Source organism: Theobroma cacao, chromosome 9 (genome assembly GCF_000208745.1).
Source record: "Theobroma cacao cultivar B97-61/B2 chromosome 9, Criollo_cocoa_genome_V2, whole genome shotgun sequence".
In the NCBI taxonomy this organism is placed as follows: domain Eukaryota; kingdom Viridiplantae; phylum Streptophyta; class Magnoliopsida; order Malvales; family Malvaceae; genus Theobroma; species Theobroma cacao.
Window position 1 is genome coordinate 20444555 of NC_030858.1, and position 24441 is coordinate 20468995.

At 33.9% G+C, this 24441-nt stretch overlaps 2 protein-coding genes across 4 annotated transcripts; one reads left to right on the forward strand and one right to left on the reverse strand.

Moving 5' to 3' along the window:
* LOC18589165 (serine/threonine-protein kinase At5g01020) lies at positions 1892-7613 on the forward strand. Of its 3 annotated transcripts, none has more exons than XM_018127904.1 (6): positions 1892-2255; positions 2817-3145; positions 3907-4042; positions 5112-5248; positions 5569-5692; positions 6657-7613. In XM_018127904.1, exons 1-6 carry the CDS (start codon positions 2183-2185, stop codon positions 7211-7213), a joined length of 1356 nt encoding a protein of 451 aa, XP_017983393.1. In that variant the 5' UTR covers positions 1892-2182; the 3' UTR covers positions 7214-7613. The 3 variants fall into 3 exon arrangements, with proteins under 3 accessions (XP_017983393.1, XP_007014086.1, XP_007014087.1); XM_007014024.2 differs by having other exon boundaries at positions 2856-3145; XM_007014025.2 differs by having other exon boundaries at positions 1893-2255; positions 2864-3145.
* On the reverse strand, positions 8394-18915 carry LOC18589164 (microtubule-associated protein TORTIFOLIA1). The gene is made up of 9 exons (XM_018128507.1): positions 18840-18915; positions 18635-18706; positions 17509-18241; positions 14908-15102; positions 14716-14818; positions 12161-12825; positions 10427-11137; positions 9547-9712; positions 8394-8651 (listed from the first exon to the last, which is right to left on the reverse strand). The coding sequence occupies exons 3-9, from the start codon at positions 18157-18159 to the stop codon at positions 8644-8646; spliced, it is 2499 nt and encodes an 832-aa protein (XP_017983996.1). The 5' UTR covers positions 18160-18241; positions 18635-18706; positions 18840-18915; the 3' UTR covers positions 8394-8643.

Sequence of the window (24441 nt, forward strand, 5' to 3'; positions counted from 1 at the left end):
TTTTTTTTTAATTTATGAAATTAAGAACAAATCCTTATAAATAATTAAATTAATTCATGAAACTATTATTATTAAATTAACTTGTAATGTCTTATAATATATATAGTTTATATATTGTGTTAATTTATAAGGAATATAATTACTATTTTATATATTAAAATATTTTTATGTATGGTGTGTGTATATATATATGTACTTTAAATATAATATATTTACTTTTTATTTTGTATTAACATTACAAAATTATAACTGCATAAAATTATTAATTACAGTATATATACTTTTGTTTATATAAACTTATAGCATATAAATCTAAAGGGAAGTTATGAGATTAGAAAAGTTAATTGGGTAATTGGGTACCCATGAAGAAGATTTTAATAATTTTTTTATTTAATCGGGTATTTAAACGGGTTAGGATAATTATATGGTAGTGGAAATGTGTTAGGATTAGGGTTAAGATAATAATTTTTAAATTATTCGAGTAGTTAATAGGGTTAGGGTATTTGATTTTTAATAGGATTAAGATTCGAGAATCTCGAAATTAACAAGTACCCTACCCATTGAAATCGTTAAAAATTATATACTTTTAACTCTGGTATGCAGGGAAAGGTTCTGATAGCTTGAAAAGCTCCACAAGCGGACTGGATTTCATTGAATTCTGATGGTGCATATTGGAAATCGTCCAACCAATTAACAACCAAAGGAGTACTGAGAGACTCAGGCAGACAACGGAGGGGTGGTTATGCCATGAGACTCCAAAAATGCTCAACTTTTCGAGCAGAACTTTGGGGTGTACACAGAGGACTCAAATATGCATGGGATGCTAGTTTTTGACACATAAACTTATAAGTGGATAGCAAACTTGTTGTACAAACGATCTCTTCTCAATTGCACCATCCATGTGCTAACTATGATTCAAGCCATTACTATGTTACTCAAGAGGCCATGGGAAGTGCAGTTTCGACATATTTACAAGGAGGGTAAAATAGTGGCTAATCACATGGCTAAAAAGGGTTTTTCCATTGAGGAAAACTTTGTAGTCCCACCTGTTAATGTGAGATAGTTACTAGCAAACTGTGTAATGGGATTTGTTTCCCTCGTAAAAAAATGTTTCTTCTTCCGAAGAAAAGAAGGGAACAACAAAATAGAGAGCAGCTAGGTGAAATTGAAAGAAGGAAATTTGTGAAAGGGAAAGATTAAAAAGAAGACTATAATAGTAAAAAATTAAAACAATATTAATATTTTTTTAAAACCTCAAATAGAAACCTTAACAATAAAAACATAGCTGATGCAAAAAGATGAAAACAGGCCCAACACTTCGCAATTTACCCCAAACTCCGTAGAAGTCCCCTGACTCAAAGATCTTAAAAAGATAAAACTAATCTTCGCTTATTATTATAAAAAGATAAAAATAAACTCCATATAAAAAAACAACGAAAAAGTGAAAAAGACAAAATTGGGTCGAGCCTTTCCTACTACCAAATACGCAGGTTAGACTGAAAACTGGAAATCATGTAAATATACATATTTACTTCCATACCGGCTGTATTCCCAAACAAGTGTCAAGCAACTGTTCCATTTTAGGGACAACTTCAATGTATGGTTACAGATCATAAATCGTAGAGGGAATTAACCTGCCACCGTTGCAGTTTTTGCACAAATTTTTTTACTATGGCATTCCAATCCGTAGATTTTGCTCACGGAAACGTTGCAAGACATGAACGAGTAAATGGCGGACATGGTAAATAACCTCAACAGAAAGGCTGTTTTGTTAGAAAAACATGGGGTCCCACTTTGCTTGGCGTTTTTGGTGGCTGTGCCTGTGAAATACCAAAGACCAGTCCTCTTTCCTGAAAAGAAACTTTCTCTCTCTCTCTCTCTCTCTCTCTCTCTCTCTCTCTCTCTGCCCCTATTGATAATAGCTTCCGTGGTGTTGGTTTCTCTTCTTGCCAATTGGAATCGGTGCATTGCCCTTCCCGGCGACCCCATCTGAGATTCGGTCATACCCAGATTGGATCCTGACCTCTCTTTTTGCAACATTGATCCAGATTTGTTCATTTAGAATTAGAATGAGGTGAGATGCCCCTATCAGAAATAGGAAATATAATGTGACATAGTGTTGTTAAAGCAATGGGGAGATAAAATCCGAATTCAGAATAGTTTCAGAGTGTGGATCGGATTAATGGGGATTTGCTTTAGCATTGAGGAACAGCTACACCAACATCAACATCACCAATCTCTCAGCAAGGGTCCAGGTTATTTTTAATTTCATTTCCTCTTCCTGCAATCTGTCCTTTTTAATTTATTTATTATGGATATGAATTTCTGTTCAAAAGTTTATTCTTTTTGAATATGCAAATTTATTAGGTCGTCACATTGTTAAGACGTGTTCTTGATCTTTGATTATGATTGGGATTCATTTTACACGGTTTGAGGTCTGGATTTGTTAAATGTTGTTCAATTGGATAGTTTTAGTGTGGGGGAAGGTTTGATATCCTAAAGTTGATGCCACTACTGTTTTCAGAGTTTAAAGTTCCCAGCTTGTTACATGTCATACATTTGGAAACCAGCCTAAAATTTATTGCAGAAAACTAGAGAATCATACCAATAATTGATTGGATCGAATTTGAACATCTTAGAACAAGTGAAGCGTGAGTGCTTTCCAATTGTGCCTTGGGTGACCCATCTTTTTACACCCTAGTATAAAATTATTAAATAAGGATGCGTGTTGAAATTTCATGCTTCTATGTTTGCACATTTAAGAGATTGAGGAACCTTTAGTTGGTACAATATTTTGTTGTTATGAATAACTTCAGATGGGGGACTTAAATCTACTGCATCTCCAACAAAACTAGAAATGCAGGACTCTCCTGAAATCAAAAAACCAAGCATCATTCCTTTGACAGCCAAGGATGTCAAAGATCTCCGGCAGAATCCTGGATATAACAATGTTGATATATTCACTTATGAGGAGATGAGGTTGGTCACAAAGCAATTCCGACCAGACTATATTCTTGGCGAGGGTGGCTTTGGGGTTGTTTATAAAGGAGTAATAGATGAGAATACGAGGCCTGGTTACAAGTCTATGGCAGTTGCTGTTAAGGAGCTTAATCCTGATGGGTTCCAGGGTGACAGAGAATGGCTGGTAATCTCCTTGTCTTGTTTTCTTGGCATCTTCTATGTAATTCTTATAATCTGATATTCATTGTTTGTGCTACATCTACATCTATGGATATATAGCCTTCTATATCATTGCCAAATATCAGAACAAATTTTATCTATAAAACACCCAAAAGAATAGAGAGAGAGAAAGAATATGTGAAAATTTTTTATCTAGAGGAAGAAGGATGGTTGTATATATTGGCAGGATGTTGTACTATCATGATTAGGAGAATCCACTTTAACAGAATGTGGTAATTGCACAACTTACCTCATTATCGTATAAATTTAGTAGTTTCCCATGATTTTAATGCATTAAATTTCTTGGCCAAATTCAACTGTGTTACTTAATGCCTCTTTTTGTTTATATAGGATAGATTCCGAGGATTGTAGCACACAGGAACTAGAATTTAACCATTAAATTGATGTCTTAGATCGGTAGGGATTTGCTTTTGGGTATTTGGAATTTAGCAACAAATTTTAAAAGTTTCATGTGATATATCATCTTATTTCATATCTGAGAAGATTTCATTTAAAACCAGCTGTTTAGGGTGGCTGTTTCTCTTTTCTATGGATGCATTCTTATTTAAACATTTAGCCAACAAGTAAATGGGACCCACAAAATTATTTGTTTTCAAGTTAGTATGTTAGATAACAACATGCCTTTTTTTTTTTTTTGTCTATTTAGATTAATGATTGAACACAGATATAATTGCTTCTGTTCGCACATAATTGTTTGTTGCACAGGCTGAAGTCAATTATCTCGGGCAACTCAGCCATCCAAATCTTGTGAAGCTCATTGGATACTGTTGTGAGGATGAACATCGGCTGCTGGTCTATGAATACATGGCTAGTGGGAGCCTCGAAAAGCATCTTTTTCGCAGTAAGTGGTGGGAAACAAAATGATTTTAAGTCTATGGGACCTAGGAAATAAATTCTATATGAAACTTACATAACAACCATTTTTTTAACATATCTGTAAACAATTTGAGAGGATACAAGTACCATGTATTACTTTTTCATGTAAACGAAGTAAGGCCCTAATCTAGTTTTCAATTATTTTCAAAATTACGGGCTATCTTATTTACAGTATGCTTTTATATTTGCATACCAGTCAAGTTATTAACTAGTTAACTGCTTCCTCGTTCTTGTTCTGGTTACACAGTGTATGCCACCTTTTCAAAACTTGAGAGATGAAAACATATTTACAGTAAACTTATGTGCCTGCAAATGAGTTGCATGTTTGTTCTAGTTGCTCCATGTGCTAGAAAGTCACACTATTTCAGGAGATTTTGCTTTTCGTCTATTACACGGATCAATGTCTTCATCTTTTCTCAAGAAATTACCTTCCATTAACGGAATGAAAGTGTCAGGAGTGGTTTTAACTATCTTTGATTCATTTATGCACTAATGCATGTGCATGCTTCACATTTGAGGTTATGAATATTTGTCAAATTAAGTTTTATTTTATATTAAAAGAAACTGTTCTGCCAGAAAATTTAAAATTAAAAGTAAAATAAGATAACAAGCACTCCGACAGAAGGGAAACAGCATAAATTTATGTTTTTTTGGAGGGTAAGGAATGGTACTGTGTGTATGCTTTTAAGCTTAATGTCTATAAGTATTGATAATAAAACAAAATCACAAAGTTTATATTTACCTCAGACTAAATATTGGGTCAAAAAGGTTTGATCCATTAATTTACTTAACACTCCATAACTTCCTTGATCCTCCAAGTGTTACTAGTATTTACATCCATTTATGATTTGCATATGGCTGTTCCGGCCCTGGAATTGCTTTAGATTGTATTACTGATAAATAATATTAGGGATAAAGAGCACCAGAAAAAATATCTGCATTGCGCCCACATATCAAACAAAGAGGTATCTCTTTTCCATTATGCCAAGAATGGAAGCATTTTTTTGTTTACCCTATTTATTCTTCGTTGTTAGGAGTTGGTTGTAGTTTGACCTGGTCAAAAAGAATGAAGATTGCTTTAGATGCAGCAAAAGGGCTTGCTTTTCTTCATGGTGCAGAAAGACCTATCATATACCGTGACTTCAAGACATCAAACATCTTGCTGGATGCGGTTAGTCATCATTTCTTTGTTATTCATCAGTTGCCTGTACATTAATCAAGTTCATCTTATTTTATGGACTCTTTAAAAATGGGAATATTTATCAACCTGAACATGATCTTTGCTGAAATTCGCTTTTTCTTTTTAGAGAAAATTCCTTAATCAGAAATAGCTCCTTAAAGTCAAAAGCTTTACAGATGATAGTCATTGGATGTTTCCTTCTGACAAGTAGTACCCATACCTAGAGTTTAAATGAAACTTACTCTTTTTCATGAATGTTCTTTTATGTGGAAGTTTTAGTTTCTATCACTAAAAATGCATGTAACTTGTAGGACTTTAATGCAAAGCTGTCAGACTTTGGACTTGCAAAGGATGGGCCAATGGGAGACCAGACCCATGTGTCAACACGAGTGATGGGCACATATGGATATGCTGCTCCTGAATATGTAATGACTGGTTAGTAATTAATTATTCCATTTCAAGAGAATGTGAATCTTCATCATTGCCAAATAAGTGAGGAAGATTTTCAGTCTTAATGGTAGGAACTTCATAGTCGATTATTGATAGGTTTTCTGTTATGAGCAGTACTTAGCATTCTGTTTAGTTGAGCAGGAGTCGGAGAAAAGCAATTTTCAGTCTCCTTTCTCTTGTTTAGGGGGAACATATACCCGGTGTTTTGGTATTAGACATCTTGATATTCCAAAGATGTAGTTTCCCTTATGTGAAATCAAATGTCAATATTCAACAGTAATTTAGGAACAATTTGAACTTTATTTTCACAGCCAAATTGTTTAGAGTTTTAAAATTTTTTTTTCACTTTATGACTAGAGAAATTTTTGGCATATAGCTTATAAGTGGCAAAAGGGTAATTTACTAATACATTATTGAAAAATAATAAAAGGAATAGATGAGGGTAAAATAAACAAACAACTTGGTGGTTTGGCTGTTGTACGGTTAATCACTCTGATTCTGTTTGTAGTAACTCTTTGTGTCTTGACGCTTGTTCTGTCTTTTCGTTTCATTGAAATATACTATTAAATAAAATTGATTTCATAGATGTATTTTATAATAGGTAGAATAAAAATAAAAAAGTTTTTTGCACTAAAGTTGCACATACCAATAGAGGGTGAACTTATGTATTTCTTAATTGAAGCATCTTTTCTTCAATGTTGTAGTTTAATGAAATAAATGTGGTTCCATTAAATCAGAAGAGGACAATGGCATATTAGGGTGTCAGCTATTGGTCGTAAAGAGAAACTGGTTTAACTGCCAGATAGGAAGTGATAGAATAGTTTGACCTCTTGATGCACTTCTTTTGTTTTATCCTTTCATAAACTGACTTATCTGTACTCATGATGTTTAATTATGACAAAACTAGAAATGATAATAGCTAACCAAGTTGCAGCATTGATATGACCAGGCCATTTAACGGCAAGAAGTGATGTTTATGGATTTGGAGTAGTGTTACTTGAGATGCTCCTTGGAAGGAGAGCAATGGACAAGAGTAGGCCTAGCCGAGAACATAACCTGGTTGATTGGGCTCGTCCCCTCTTGAACCATAATAAGAAGCTTATGAGGATCTTAGACCCTAGAATGGAAGGTCAGTACTCAGCTAGAACTGCAATGAAGGTAGCCAATTTGGCATATCAATGCCTTAGCCAAAACCCAAAAGGGAGACCTCTCATGAGCCAGGTGGTTGAATTACTTGAGACTTTTCAGACAAAGGAGGTCAGTAATGAAGAGGCAATGCTTCACACTGGGGCCAGTGGCATAACCCTTTATGAAGCTCCCAGTAATTGCCCCCACACTCCTGCGAAAAAGAGCAATCCTGCCAGAAGTGAAAGTCACAGAGAAGGGGACGCACACAGAAGGAAACCAGGAAATGGAAGAAGCAAGAGTGAACCTCCCAAAGAGTGTGACCTTTATGATCCGCCTCATTTTGAAGCTGAAGATAAATCTGAATCTAACAGAGGTTGAACCTGTAGCAAAAATGAGTGGAAAGTTAAAAACTGTTTAAAAGATTCACCAACAGATCTATCAATTTGGTGTTCAGAGCTGCCACTTGCTCTTCCCCTTGTGGTGGAATATTAAGTATTTGGTGTATTTATAAATTTTAAGTGTCAACCATGTGCCTGTATCCAGTATTCTTACGCTCTAGCAGCTCTTTCCATTTTGAAATAGTGGGGAAGAAGGTAAGCAACTGTTGTAAACTGGTCATTATGTGCAGCTTTGAAAGAACAGTAACTTGGACAATCACAGTCCAATCTTCTGTTGCATTTGTTAATTCATGTGCTAGCTGAGCACTTGTAAGTTTTGTCTGCATAACATTGAAACTTTTGTGAATGAAGTTGCAAGTTTCAATTTTTGTTTTCCTTAATATTTTGGCAAATGATGATCATGAACTCCCTTATGAGATGTTGAAAAATTGCATCAGATTTCCTCCATTTGTACAAGATATGGATGGTTATAATGTTCAAGGCTGAATGCATAGAAAATTGGTACTTCAACCAACCGCCTGGTTTATCAAAGATTTGGAACAAATTGGGCAGTGTTTCTTCCCTTCTAATGGGCACTATATATCAATATTTGTGCCTATACATGGAATATATGATGCATAATTTTTCTTTTGAAGGAACAAATGTAATGTTATAAGGGAAACCATAGATTTTTAGGCTCCATTCGAATTGATCATTTATTTTCTAAATCACTAATTGATGCTTTTGTTTTGAATTGTTATTTTGTTTGATAGTGCTTGATGTTTTAAATTGAGTATAATGCCAAGATATTTGCCTTCATATTTAAAATGGATTGCCTCTAATTGCTACAAAATTTTTGAGATAAAAGGTTTTTACATGCATAAGTAATAGTATTTTGGAAGTAACGACCTCCAATGCTTAGCCATGTTTCTTAATACAAAATTATTATTATTTATACCACAAAAAAAAAAAAAACAAAACAAAAGGGAATTTTCAACTGAAATTATTCCATTGCTAATAATATATTTTTATCGACAGACTTTCCACAAAATTAGTTATATAAAAGCATCTTTAGTTAATATCAATTAAAAATAAGCAAATGATGAAAACAAGCAGTCTTAACACAATTTTACTAATTAATTAAATAAAAGAGAACAATCATGCATGTTACTTTTGACAACTTAAAATGGAAACCTGGAGAAGCATTTTAGATACGGAATGAAATACCCAAAATAGGCACTTGAAAAAATATTTAACAAACCTAAACAGCTAACATACAATAGTGCAGTAAAAGGCAGAAAAGTTGCTCAACAGATTGAGCAAATTACATTCAGGATGGACCTCTATATAGACAGAGGGACAACATATATGTATTCTGCCATCCGAATCTGCGTACAACTTTTCGTTCAACCATCTGATAACTATGACCATTTATTTTCCTGTTAAACAAGAGAAACTATCGTTCAAATTCTCAACAGCAAATAGTAATTCTTTAAGGAAACTAAGAAGAAGCATTTTCATTGAGTGTTTCAAGTCATGATAGATTTAATCATGTTATGATGTATATGTATATGATAGTTCAGGTACCATTAGCATTCATGCAAAAGTTTAATAACCCGACATGACTTCACATGATCCTGTGTGCTATATAACCATTGAACCTCATGTGCCCACACTGGACATTCAGAATGAAAATCATACATTTTGGTCTTAACTGAACAGAAACTTCACCTACTATATGATGCACTTTTAGTTGCAATTGAAGACAATAAACAGTTTGTTTGTTTCTAACACTTTCACTATGATGCTTCAAGGACATAACTTTCTTCAAAGAAACTATGTTGGCAACGCTCAGTCTGAACTAATATGGTACCACAGACAGGTATGGTAACTTGGTCATAAACATCCATTGCTTTAACCTTTAGTGAACATCAAGACACTGAGACACATTCAGAAAATCTTATAGCGAAAACAAGACTATCCAAAATACAAATAGAAAATCACAATGTTAAGTCAGCAAAGAAATTATGACGATGTCTATGAATTCTAAAGAACATAAAATTCATGTCTTACATGACGATACAATCAAGCACAGTTATAAACTCCGAGATTTTATCAACCTTTAGGTTGCAACCTATGAAAACTACCAGTCCTCTCAACTGCCTTTTCGTCACTTTCCTTTCATTTCTTTTCTGTTTTTTTTTTTTTCATTTTTTCTCTTTTCTTTTATGGATGGGAGGGGGGTTAGAGTAGGTTAAGCAAAAGCAGAAACTTGGAAGTTATTATCTTTAGCCAGGGTGATAGATAAAATCGTATGCAAGCAAATTTCCTTACCCCATACTTGGCGTAACCTCATTCCCAGTTGAGTGACTGATCTTCTTTCAGCAGGGTTCGAGAATTCCATGTTCATTGCCTCCTGAATTGCATATAACAGTTCCCTTCTTGCTTTTGCAGAGAGAATAAAGTGATTTGGCCCATGGATAGTGTTCAAGTCTACCACCTGAAACAAAAGATCAAATAGGATTAGAGTATTGCTTGAAAACGTGGATATATCAAATATCTAAAAGAAGTCATAAGCATCTTCCAAGCTCATGACAAGCCCATTAACATTGTTCTAAAGAACAAGGTAAGAGCATTTGACCCATCTTCATATCTTTGTGATCCTTCAGAATAGGTTTGATTTGATCTCTTAAAATGATCAAAATCATTTGTGATGGTTGATAGTATAGCCTACAGCAGCTCTGTTCCTTTTACCTGGTTTCTTTTTGTCAAGTAATATGTTAAATGTTAAGCCAAGAGAAGAAATTTGTTTAAATGGAAGTTTAAGCTATAAGAGAAGCATTTGAGGCAAAAGCATGGAAAAATTTAGAGGGACAAAAAATACAATGATAGAATTTCAGGATTTAGAGAGGATATAGATACAACGATGTAAGTCAATAGTTTCTCTTGGATAGTCCATACACAAAGTTAACAATGCCTAGGTAATTAAGTGACAAAGCAAGGTATGTTGGACACTAATTTTCAGAAAACTGATAGGCAAACATGCACGAAATTTTTTATCAATATTAAAGGTGACATCCTTGGGTTGGGTTTACTAAATGTCTCAAAGAGACAGAAAAATATACATCTATCATCCCCCTGTGATATGTTACCAATATAAATCACTAATACTAAGAGTCTGAACAAAACGGAAAGAGAATGATTGGACACTTGCCTGCTGCAACCAAGGAATAATACAGTTCATAAATCTCTGTTCCAGTAGGAACGATGCCAAAGTACTGAGAATATCGCAGACAGTCTTGTGGGATAAACTTTCTAGAACAGGACCAGTTCTATCAAGAAGCTCAACTAGGACAAGCTCATTACCAGAAGAGAGAGCTTCTGCATATGCAGAGTCTAGGTCCCCTTCACATAAAAGACTTTTCACATGTTGCCACAGACCATTGTTGCTGTCTGGATAGTTCTGTCTGCCACTCACACTTGGAACAGAAGCAGAGGCAGAGGCAGCTTCATTTTTTCTAATCTGGCCAATGACTTGTGCCCCCTGCCCAGAGCTTTTGTGCACATCCTTCCCTGTAGGATTTCTACAAATTTTTACAGTATTATTACTCCACATCTCCATACCCTGCTTCACATAATTGGCTGACCTATTTCCGCCAAGTGCTTTTTCCTCCCAAACATCAGAATTCTTTACAGACAGCAAAGAAGGCTGTCTGTTACCAATTTCTGCAGAAGGCCTTGGAGTGCAAAGAGACAGTCTGGGAGATGAAACACCTTGGCTATGCTTCTTGACTCTGGAGCTCACCAAATCAGAATGCTTTACTCCCTGCATGAGGTCTTGCACCATTCTATCTACTACATGTTCTAAACTCAAGACCTTTGACTGTAGCATGGACAGGCTATCCATTATACCAGTTGAAAATACCTGGAAAACAATTCTTAATATAATAAAGCAGATGGGGAGATTAAATTATCTTTGGAAAGAAAAAGGCTGACGCCTGTTTTCAAGCAATTACCGTTGGAAGAATAATTTTTTAAATTTAGAATTTACAAACCAAAAAACTTGACTTTCAGATAACAAGTTGGAATGCTGAGTTTGTGTTGGCTCAAGGGATTAATGATAGCATAGAATAAGATGAGACAAGATTGATAAGTAAATTGTCTTTGTTTATCTTAGTTTTGCACATGGATAAAAATGTTCTCATCTTAATTTCGGCAATCCTATCTATTTAGGATAATTCAATCTTCTCCCTCTCCATAGGATTTTGTAACCATATCCATGTAAAATAACTAGTCCAACTAACTTCCAGACTTCTCTATTCAAATACTAAAGGCAATAGGCGTAACATGAAATTCATGAGTAAATGAATGCCTTTAGTGCATCTCATTTTGGTGCATGCATAACAAAATTGTAGGATTATCCAATATCCTCCCTCTCCATAGGATATATAATAGTACTTATACAAATAACTTCCCCAACTAACTTTCCAATTCTTCCATGAAAATACTAGAGACAATGAGCATAAAAAAAGAAGTTATCCTATCCAATCCTCCTATATGTACCAAATGAGCCCTCAAGATATTACTTCCCTAATGAAACTCACCACATAGTCATGCTAATAGTCTCTTACAGAAAAGGAAACATCCAAGATGCAAAAGAAAAAACAAAAGAGAACAAGAAAGCCAACATAAAACGAGGACTAAGAAGCTCCAGATTTTCAACTTTATATTCACCAAATTCACAGTTGTGCCAAGGTTGGTCCTACATGGTGATGAAATCTGCATGTGGCAAGCATTTTATGTGAAATCACAAATCCTCAACTCTGAAAGGTCATAATATGGCTTAGAATGGTTTTAGAATTCATTTGATATCATCTTGGGTTTCTAGAATGCATAAAGCATTGAATTTATATCATATAGCTATCCAGGAGTCCCAATTGTGATTTACCTGGAGAAGATCCATCAAGTTGGACTGCTTGTTCTCAATCTCCAAAAGTTGTTTCTGAATGCCAACAATTTCATTTGCCATCTGTGAACAACACCCAGAGACAGTTTGTGGACTTGACTCAGTGACTGTTGAATCAAGACTTCTACGGTCCCTAATTTTTGTGGAGGACACTTCTTCGTCCTCATTACTATTCTCTTCTGCTGCAAACCGCTGATTTCGTCCCAGAGAATTCAGCAAATGCCCCTCCCCAGTATGGTCATGAGAAAAATTGACAAACTTAGGCCCAAAGTTGTCACGAAGAAGGTTGGACATGGATGAACATTCTTGTTTGTCATCCATTGGAACGAACTCGTATCCTATATCTTGTGTACTTGTAGTGTCAGTCGTCATTCTCTCCAATGTCTTGGTGACAGTACTCCCTTCAGATTCTTCATTGTGAAGATCTGATAAAGAAACATTATGGTTCTCTGAAACAGCAATTTCAATATGCCAATCATCTTCTTTGCAATGTTGAGGGCTTTGAACATAATTCTGAGATGTTTTTCTAACAGACAAAGGTATCCTTCTTATAGCTGAGTTTGCAGTAACTTTCTTCAAGCTGACATCCTTCCAACCAGAGTCACTCTTACTGGTGATATCACTATAATCACCTCCACAGAAGTTTTCTGCATAAGTATTAATAAGTAAATAGGAGCATTAAAAGAAGGGAAGAAGCAAGTAATGTTTTACTCTTATATCATGCCATCATGTTGAACAGAATTTGTAGGATTTGCAATTTTCATGTTGACAGAAAGAGTGGCACCTATAGAGTTAATTCAGTACAAAAAGAGACTTCTTGTTTTACTCTTATATCATGCCATCATGTTGAACAGAATTTGTAGGATTTGCAATTTTCATGTTGACAGAAAGAGTGGCACCTATAGAGTTAATTCAGTACAAAAAGAGACTTCTTCCTGATCCATCTACAGATGCTATGTATTGAATGTTAAGGAACCCAATCATCCCTAACAGCAGACATATTATTCCAACTACCACAAGCAATCAAATATTCAGATAAACGCAAACAGTTAACCATGCCAATGTAATGAATGCAATTTAATTTAATATAACCTAACAAAAAGCATAGAAGGCAATATAACATTCAATAGGAAAAGATAGAATCATCAGCAAAACAAATTTTCCTACATTTGAAATTTACTTAGAAAGACATTAGAGAAAAAAATCTGAATAGGGAAGAGGAAAGGGAAGTGAAAAAAGTGAAACAATATTACAAGTTTTTTGCCATCCACTACTTAGGTGCATAAACCTCTAAAGGGGAAAAGGAATAATTTCTGATAGAAACATATTAAGGTGAATCCTTTAATTGAAGAAGGAGAAAGTGGGCAGGAAAAATCAAGATTACTATTAAACACTCAAGTGTTCTTTAAAATGTGGAAAAGAAAGAAAAAAGAAGTTGGAGTAAGCAGCCCAAGCTCAGTCAGAGACCAGGTATTAAAAGTGTCGAAAGAGACAGAGTTGATGAAAAGACCAACTCAGAGGCCAAAACTATATGCAAGTACAGATAATGACTCAGGACAAGGTCTTTAGGAGCAAGTTTGTTTTCTCATTATGCCGCTTTCCCCTTTTGCTTTCCATTACAGGGGATATCAGCTACTAATTTTTTGTTATCAATCAAAATAAGCAGATAAAAGCATATCATCAGTAGGCAATGCTCTCATATGTGTAGAGCATGCACTGTTCAAACAGCCAAGAAGCTGTGAAAATATTATGGGCACAGGTACTACTAAGAGGTGCAAAATTGCATAAATTCACAAATTATCTGAATAGAAGTTCATTTATAGCAATGTAGTAACTCTTATTCCATAGTATAGGAGCATACCAAACTCTGAAAGTTTGAAGTTGAACATGACATGGCAGATTGAATTTAGGAAGAAAAATATTCATATCAATCTTGTTCCAAAGTTCACTCCAAGTTCAAATGAATATCGATGCATCTATTTGTCAAGAAAGTTAAGCAAGATAACACTTTCCAAGCAAAAACCAAGGACATGTGAAAAGATAGTAATTTTCTCAGAGATGTTTTTCAAGAAAAATATGGAGTAAAACAATTTCAACTTCTCCACAAGTATTTCCCACAAAACATCTAGGTTGAGATTGGCCAGAGCCATTTTGCTAGTGGTTTATTCATCATTTAGGAAACAACTTTCCTTTTTCAACAACAAAAAGCATAAAAACTGAAGGAAATTAGTTTTATCCGACAATAAAATGCCATCTCAAAAAACAAAATCACACAATATTGAACAATTAGCATCTTGTACACATTAATAGTAATGAGCACCAGCCATAAAACCTTTTACAGAGCCATTTGCTAGTAATTTATTAATCATTATTCATTAATGAAGCTAATACTCTTTCCTCACAATCAAAAGCACAAAAACTGAAAGAAACTAGTTTATTACAATCAAATGCCACCAAAAATAAACATAACATGCGAAACAAATTTCAACAGGTAAAATCTTGTACACATTAAGAGTAATGAGCACCAGCCACTAAACCTTTTATACAAGATCCAGCCTCAGAAGGTTCAGAAGTATCAGGTCCTGGAACACTTCTCCAGTAATGAAGGGCATGCAGTACTGTGTCCCTAACTGGTTTGACCTATAAGAGACAAGAAGAACCTAACAAACCTGGTACAACCATTCGTGAGCTAATTACCTACAGCAAAAAAATCTTTAACAAATGCTAACCTTGTCAAAACGACATGACTCAAGGGAACGGATGCAGGATGCCCTGAAAGTTCCCAAAAAAGATGCACCACTTGAAGCAATCTCCCCTAATGCCATAGAAGCAGCTTTACGTGTTGTCCAGTCACTGTTTTTGAGACCTTCTTGAATGCTAGCTATTGCTGCAGTCAGAAGACTTTGTGTTGTAGCACCCCCTGCCTGGAAGGAGTATTAAATGCAAGTTTTATCCATAAATTAAATAGTTATGTTAAAGCAATGACCAAATAACAATGATACTCAAGGAGTAGCAATAATACCAACTCTATGAATTACCAATGATTGAAAATGACAATTTATAGTGTAACTTGCTTTGTCATTTCTTATACTACAACCTAAAACAAATTGGCAATAAAGGAGAAGCCCAACTTGAATATAAGGTCTCAACAAACTCTAAATGCAACGCATGTGGCACAACACCACTGAACACTTCCCCTCATACATAGACCCAATACTAACAACTAAAAGAAATGGCCTACCATGTGGATGACAAATATTGAGCAATAAAGAACATAACAAACGGGAACAAACAAAACAGGTTCTGATACCATCTTAATATCTAACCTAAAAACCAATCGGTAATAGGTGAAAAGACTTGACTTGAATAGAAGGCCACAGGAGACTGCAAATTTAACCAATGTGAGATAACACCACTTAAAGAGGCATTGACTGCTTAAATTGAGAATCAGATTTATGTAGAAATAGCAAAGCTTATTTTATTTCACAACCAAAAGACAAGCGTAAAGCTAACATTCTCATAGCGCATCAATAGCATGGTCAGATAAGTTCCAATCCGTTTTATTAGGGGATGTCTAAAATCACTTTGATATAACTAAAGACTCCTAAATGCAGGAATAGGAGAGTGCTTCATCATATTTGCAATAGTTTTGGGCATTATTCTTCTAATTGGCCCAAAACACTAGCTCTTTTAAAAGCATAATATTGCTGCCATGACTATCAACAAAGTCAAACAAGTTGTGATGTTGAATGCTACAGAAGAGAATGGTGATGACAACAGTGCTGAATATGGGAATTATACAGATCCATCAGAGATGAAGAAAAGTCTTGGAGTTGAGAAAAAATAACATCTTTCAAACTCATGTGAGGTGCTTGAGCACAAAAAGTACACAAAACTCTAATCCATAGTTGTAAGGGAAAATAACACTGTTTTAAACATTAATGAGGCATGCTTGCTGACATAGTCTATTCAAAGTTTTGTTGATCAAGCACAATGTTTTGTTTTGCCCATGAGGCTACCATGTCTTTTTGAGGAGACCAAGGTTATAAAATAAACAGGTGAAACATTGCGGCTACAGCAACACTTACTCCTTCAAGCATGATGATGCTGAGATGGTGTTAACTCATACAAAGACGTCAAGGCAGAAAAGCTCAAAAGAACAGCTGGTTCTTTCCTTCTAAAGTGCGTTGATAGTGAAGGGGCACCCTCGGGAGAGCTCCATACTTGACAGAAAGATTTTTATTTTCTTTATAGACGGAAAGAATTGATAATGTATCAATAGCTTGGTTAGGTAAACTTCATCAAGGGCTCTTCATCTACAAAGAAATTCTTTTGGTCCAAGGGAAGATGTCCTTGGTAGGTAATCATGCATTAGAATAGTTGGTCATCAATTTATTTCGAGTTTTGTTGTCCAAGGGTATCTTCCAATTTGTACTTTTAAACAGTCTTTCTAAAATTATAAAAAAAAAAAAGAAAAAGGTATCACAAACCAAAGTTTTAGGTATGCCAATGATTCTTAATGTGGCTTAACTAAAACTGCATTAAACTATAATGAAAATGAAAAAATCTAGCCGTAATCTACCCACAAATTAAAAAAATGTTGTAACAATCCTTAGATATCCAAACACTCAAACATGAAAGAATCAGCAGTGTTTCATTTCTAGTCTCAAAACAAGGAAAAACCTAAGTAGATATAAAAGAAGTAGAATCTAGAGAGCATTCAAACCCAGTAGATATAAAACCTAAGTAGTTAACAGATCCTGCAGTTGCAAATTGAATGCAACTAATTAGCTTCATGAGAAAACACACCACAGACAGATGTGGGGAAATTTTCAACCACATCTATGGAAGTCAGACAAGATACAACACATCAGTAAGATTGATATATTACCATGTGTATGAAGCATAAAACAAGTAAATTTTTTTTTTTTTTTTGCTCAGCATAAAACAAGTAAACTGATTGGACTTCATGTCAAACTTGGTTGAATGTACAACCAAGTCACGGCCTGGTTGTTACCCTCCTTAGGAAAGGATAAAGTATAAAGTTCGAGTCCCTCTCTTTCCTTGGACCTTCTCATATGTTCCAAGAAAACAAAAAACTTGGGTTTAATCTACTCTTTTATAAACAGAAACCTTTGCCTGCCTTTGTATTAGGAATTATTGTTCGTCTGCTTGCAAATACAGAGAAAACAAGTAATGGAAATAAATAGGTACTAGGTAATAATCGTCAATATTCATTTACAGAGACACAGCATAGGGAAAAAAATTCCAACGAACCCAGCAGAACAGAATCAAAGCAACATTCTGTATAAACTACGGTTGAAACTGACCTGAATAATGCTTCTGTTTAACTCAATTACTGATGATTTTGCCATCAAGTGTGGATTCTTGAGCAACTTTGTAGTCCGAGTTAACATCCGCTGCAAAATTGAAGCTGGAGGATTATGGGTATTGTCAATGACCCTTACCAAGCACAAAGCTGCACCCGATTGCACCTGCTTATTTTGTTCACCTAATGCTTCGAAAAGTGGCTTCACTAACGCAACAAAAACCCCATTATTGTCAAGTTCCTGATTACTCAATTTGGAAGCCAAAACACCGAATGTTTCTTGGCAAGCATCCCTAACAACCGAGTCTGGGTCCTTGAGCCTCTTAACGATGCTAGCAACCATCTTACTTAGATAGGGACCGATAAGACCCTGATGAAATCTGGCTAACGTAGCCATCAACTTGATGGATTCCTTTCGAACCGCACTCTTGTGCTCTGAATCAGTGTCGAGTATACATGACAAAAATGGGGAAATCTTATCCGGAGTTAAACATTCTGCTGTTTTCTCAAGCTCATCAACACCTATTTGATAGGTATCTCTGTCGGCTAACTTGTTCAGCGCAAGATTCACCTTACTTTTAAGTTCAAAAACTACCTGTTGCGAATTAACCTTAGAGGGTCCTTTTGCGTTGGTATGCTTGCGTGCCTTCATCTTGTTACTTGTAATGCTCCTATCTTACATCATCTATGGCCTAAAGAATTTCAAAGGAAGGACCAACACCACTGCTTGAAATCTGAATTAGCATAACAAAACCAAAAAACAAAAAAAATCTAAGGTCCATTTGAGTACGGGTTGGAAATATAAAAAACTAAAAGCATCAATTTCCATTCAATTCTAATAATAATGTTAGGGGAACAAACAAGAACCAACTTTAGAAGAAGAATTGTTACATTTTTTATTCCATAAATGGTAGTTAATTTGAAAAACAGAAAACTTTGAGGCCTAGCACAAGAACTTAACCAGGAAGATACCAATTTCAAATTTTTTACGTACTTTCTCCTTTTTTTTTTCCTTAGATTTTCTTGTTAAACAAACAGAAACATAGCTTAAAGCACCATTTCGAGAACAGCATAAAATGTCAAGAAAAAAAACAAAAACACAAAACACACAAGAAAGATCAGCTTACTTTAGTAATGAAACGCAGGACACTCCAAGGATGCAGAAAACTCAAATAACCCAAGCAAGCAACATCATTTTACTGCAAATGGAAACTTAAAAAGTTACTCTCAGCTTCAAAGCTGATTAAAAGTGGAAAATAAGAAGAAGAGATTCAAAATAATAAAATAAGGAAGGGAACGAATCTCAGAGTTGTGATTTCAAGAAAATCTTACCCGCACATATGTGTTTTGTTTTGGTTGCCTTGTCGTTTTGCTTTGCTTCAGTTTTCGCGCTTACTCTTTGTGTTTCGAATTTTGGGGAGCGCTTTGGGCTCTTGCCCTATCACTTCCGCCACGTGCCGCTTTAAGGGCATCATCTGCCTCCGTTTAAATTTTCAAATTTCTTTTCTTTCCCTTTTCACAGCGTAAAACAAAAAACACAATTTAACACCACACAATAACAGTAGGTACAAAATAAAATTATAGAATTTTATCACTAATCAAAATTTAATATAAATTTTTATTTGACATACAAATAAATTCAATAGCATCCCGTCATTCTTAATTTTTATTAGTAATATGATCAAAGAATATCTTCCTACTTTCCTTATACCTAATTTCCTCTTCAAACAATCTTAAATTACGTTTAGTTAGCAGAATAGATAGAAATAAAATAGAATAGTTATTACGTAGTTTAGTACAATAAATAAAATAGGTCAGGAATAGTTATTATGCTTATTGCAGCATTTGGTTAGTAAAAATAATTTCGGAAAAAGAAATGAATAAAATACAAAGAGACAAAAATACTCTTTATTATGTAAATAATTATATATTTTTATTTTATATTATTTTTTAAATATTAATAATATTTATCTAATTTATAAATAAAAATAATTCAATTACATTGGATGACTTTCATTAAATATATTATGTTTTTCTCAATTCTAATAAGTTTGAATAAGTTATAAGATAATATTACAAAAATCGCAATTATTTATATAATTATTATTTAAAAATCAATAAAATAAAAAAGTATAACTTTACATTGATTAAACCAAATAAGCAGTTGCTTTATTCAACACATCAGTTTCTTTCCTCCATGCAATCCTCTCCTTGGTAGCCTTACCCATGACTTTGATANAAAATAAATAAATAAATTATTAAATAAATACATTCTTTGAATATGGAAAAAAGAAATACGAAATGAATAAAATAAGGATTTATATTCATGTATTGGAGGTGCATAATTTTTATAATTTCTATATATTATAAGCCATCATCCGTCAAATGATGTCACGTAGTCAAAATTAAATATTAATAATTTTTAAAAATTAAATTTTTTTTTTTTTTTAAAAAAAAAAAAAAGGAGGAAGCTAATTGGTTTCGTTAGAGTATTAATTTAGTTAAAGTATATATGATATTTAGCGGATTGTTTGTTTTAAAAAATATATATATATGCAAAGTGTATAAATGAAAACTTATTTTTTATATAATAATTTAATTAATTTTAAATTTAAATATTATTTTTATAAAATATAATATGTAATTTTTTAAATTTATAAAGGACCTTTTAGTCTTTATAATTTTTTGAGGTTATTCCTTAACTAAGGAATAGCTAATACAATGAGGGGTTTTGGTATTAGCTATTCCTTAATTTTAACTTATTTTGGAGAATAGCTATTCTAGAGGAATGGCTATTCTTGGAAGCATGTAAGAACCAAACAAAGGAACATATGTTCCTTAGGAATAGAGGGGGAATGGCTTAGCCATTCCTCCAACCAAACATGCTATTAATGTTTTACCTAGTGTCTGGTATTACATATATAGGTGATTGACTTAGTGCAAGTGAGAGACTAAAGTATTAGCATACCCTACAAGCCAATCCAACCAAATTGATCATACATTGATATTTATTGCATTTAAGTATTTATTATTTAGGCTAAATTCTATATACACTCACATTTTCTAACCTAATATCTTAAAATTCTTTTTCTCCCAATTAAAATCTTATGTTTTGTTATGGTTCTCATAGAGGGTAACAGTGTTACATTTTCACTAAAAGGAACAATAAAACTCTTATAATTTTTAACAAAAAATAAATAAAATTCTTATATTTAAAAATCTTATTTTCTACATTTGAATCCTAAATTTTCAATTTTTTTTTTATAATTGGGGGAGGGGGGATTCAAACCCTGCTCTTTAGGCAGGGGGACTATGCACCAACCAATGAGACAAATGCTCGGGTGCTAAATTTTTAATTTTAATAGTTTATGTTTTAGGATGGGGAATGGTTGGAGGCACCTTATGAAGGCCAATCATGGTGTCGCAAATGTTGTGGGATAAGAAGATTGTTCAAAAAAGGAAGGTTTTTAAAGCAAGTTTATGTTTATGCAAGGATATGGTTGCAGCAAAACTTAAATATTTTAGTATTAATGACTTTACTCCATGAGGAATAGCAAGTTATAAGAATGTTGTGAAAGGATCAACCATAAATTAAAAAAGTTTCCAAGCACTGATAGAGTCAAGGGGGTGAATAGTGAAGAGTTCTTGTTGTATTTTTTTTCTTCTCTTTCTTGAGAAATTAGAATGTGAGAAGCACTTTAAAGCTTGTTGTAAGGGATTAAAGCTTGGGTTAGAAGCTCACCTTGTAAAAGCTTAACAGAAACTATTAACTCCACTAGTATAGTAAAGTTGGGCTGTAAATCCTTGATTGGAAAATCAAGGTAGTGGATGTAGGTCAAGGGGACCAAACCATTGTAAATACTCTTGCATTGTCCATTTCTCTATATGTTTTCTTACTAGGTGCCTTTCAACTACTACAATTTTTAAATCTTTCTTCGTCCAACTAGTTCAAAGTTCTATAATTTAAAAAGGATTGATCTTAAAATTTTTAGTGCTATTCACCCTCATTCTAACACTCTAATGGGACCAACAAAGCTATACGTCGAATCTTTGCACGTTTAAACATTGAAACATCATTAGACATTCTGGTGTCTCAATCTAAGATTGGATATTGCTAGCTTTAAAATTATTATAGTTTTGATTATGACAAAATGATCAAATTTGCTTGAACATTATTTGAGAAATCTTTGACAATTTCTTGAAACGATTTAACTCACATACATTTGTTCTTACATAGACACAAGCTTGACTCTTGAAGTTATTGAACTATATCTATAAGCTTGTATGACTTAAGTATATGAGTGCTTATTATTCCTATTCATTAAAGTCTGATTTAAAGATTAAAGAAAAATCTAGATGCACTCATTAAGGGAGAGTTTTAAATATTTTTTTTAATGATGGTAAAAAAAAAGAGAGAAGGAAAACTAAGTTAAATTGAGTGTGATAGGTTTTTATGTTTAATTTATACGTGTGATGTTTAGTTATAATTTTATTGAATATTATGTGCTAGTTATTGTGGATATTCAATATATCTTACTTAGCTACTGTGGGCATTGTATATATTGTTTAGCTATTATGGATATTATAAATACTTTATTGCAAATCTTAAAAAAAAAACTAGATGCATTGACTAAGGGGAGCAACTCATTATGCATAAAGATTTGAAGCATTTATATTGAACATAGACATTACAATATTAATTTAGGAGTGTTTTGTCATCATAAAAAATAAGAGATAGAGAATGTTGACTTTATATGTTTTTGATTATAACAAAATATTCTCATTCATTGATATCTAATTATATTGTTTAAGTGTGCAAGAGAAAGCTTAAATTCATTAATATATTTAATATATGAAAGTAAGTCAAGATGCTTATGCAGTTGCAAAATGGGTTAATTGGTTAAACAAGTAAAGAAGAAGGAGCTTTAATGAAGATGGATTAGTCCTAACTGGTTAACATAAGATTTAATCAGTTAAGCGAGTGCTGGATACAAACGAAGCCTCTGAGTTGGATAATGAAGGGTGTGTGTTAGTTAAAATTCAAATTAGAAGTTGATGGGCTCAAGAGGATTGAGAGAGAGAGAAGACTTAGTCGACCAAGAAGTAAGTTAGTCGACTAAGAGCATACTGCCAGAAATCTGGACTTCAAAACAAAAACAACTTAATCATCTAAGAAGGAAGTTAGTCGACTAAGTGCTTATTGCCAAAAACTGAGATAAGAAGATAGAGACAACTTAGTCGACTAAGAGCGCAGTTAGTCAACTAAGATCATTCTGTCAAAAAATTTGAATTGAGCACTAGAAGATAAAATAACGGCTAGAAATAGCTAGTTTCTATCTCCAACGGCCAGAATTGATTTTGCAAGTATTTAAAGCCTATCCAACAGTCAAAAACAAGATAAAGAAGTTATCCAAAGTGATTTTGAGCTTAGAAGACCAAAAACCTTCTTTTTTCACTTGTATTTCACTCCTATCCTTTGAAAAAGTGTTTGAGCTTAGCTTTGTACATCTTAGATTAGCTAGTTGATCAATTGTACTTCATCTTTTCTTCATTTCTTGATTAGTTAGAGTGTGCAAGGCACTCTAAGGGGTTGATCAAGCTTGGGTTAGCTTGGTTGTTGTGTTAGGTTCTAACTTAGCCTTAGAAAAGTTAGTTTTGGATTTTGATTGATCTCGTGAAAAACTATTGTTAAAGGTTGTGGTTGAGCCTTTGAAAAGCCATTTTGGGTTTTGGTTGATCCCGTGAAAAACCATTGTTAAAGGTTATGGCTGAGCTTGTGAAAAACCATTGTAAAAGCTTGGTGGAAGCTTGGGAATTTCACTATTTTTCGTGATTTAGTTTGAAAAATTTTTGGTTGAACAATCAAGGTAGTGGATGTAGGTCTTTGACCGAACCACTATAAATCTTTGAGTATTGTCTCTTCTGTTTTATTTTTCATTTTCATTCTTTCTTAAGTCATTCCTTCATTTTGCTTCAAATTTCTCATCATTGACCTTCAATTTGTCCCCAATTCGAAATCAAGTTTAGTAAGAGCCAAAAGTGCTATTCACCCCCCCTCTAGCACATTTGTTTGGGACTAGCAGATATCTAGGTCAAGAACTCTCTCAAGAATAGGGTATATTGAAAGCATTGCTATTGGTACTTGGGTTCATAAACGAGGACGTCAATATGATGTTGGTGATGATGATGATGATGATGATAAGGATGCTCCTCCACATGCTCCATCTTCACCTCTATCGATTGGACTATCATCTAGTACTATGCCATCCACCTCTTCTGCTCTTCTAGGTAATGTTTTGTCTTTCAAGGATGCCTATAACACCTTGCTTGCTCGGCTTGACTCTGTCTTGGCAAACCAAGCTACTATGAGGTCCAAAATTGATGACAATGCTCGCTACCTAGACCTTCTTCAAGACACTCTTGAAGAGAAATTTGATGTTGTCAATCATGTTATGACCTCCCATTTTAACAACATTGATTAACGCATTCAGCTCATGCTCTAGCAACCAAGAATCCATGGAAGCTCATATTGTCCAATTCCTCCCAAAATGAGGGCCTTAATTTCCTTGGATGACTTACACAACTCACATTCTCATGCACCTCATGTTTATTGTTATGTGAATGCTATTCTTTATATGGTTGTTTATTGTTATGCCAAAATTTTCATTATATATACATATATGGCATAATGTTCTTGGTTGCTCTTTGCTTTATTCCTATTATTGCTTATCACTTGATTTTCTTGCATATTTTACTGTTCTCAATGCTTATACACTTGATGATGATTTTCATTAACCTTTGCTTTTTGAGCTTTAAAATTGTTAACATTCACACTTTGATACCTTTTTTATATAACAAAAAAGGGGAGAAGGTTGATGAGCACATTTGCATGTTCTTATATATTCACCTATAGCCAAAACTTTGTGAAAGTTGA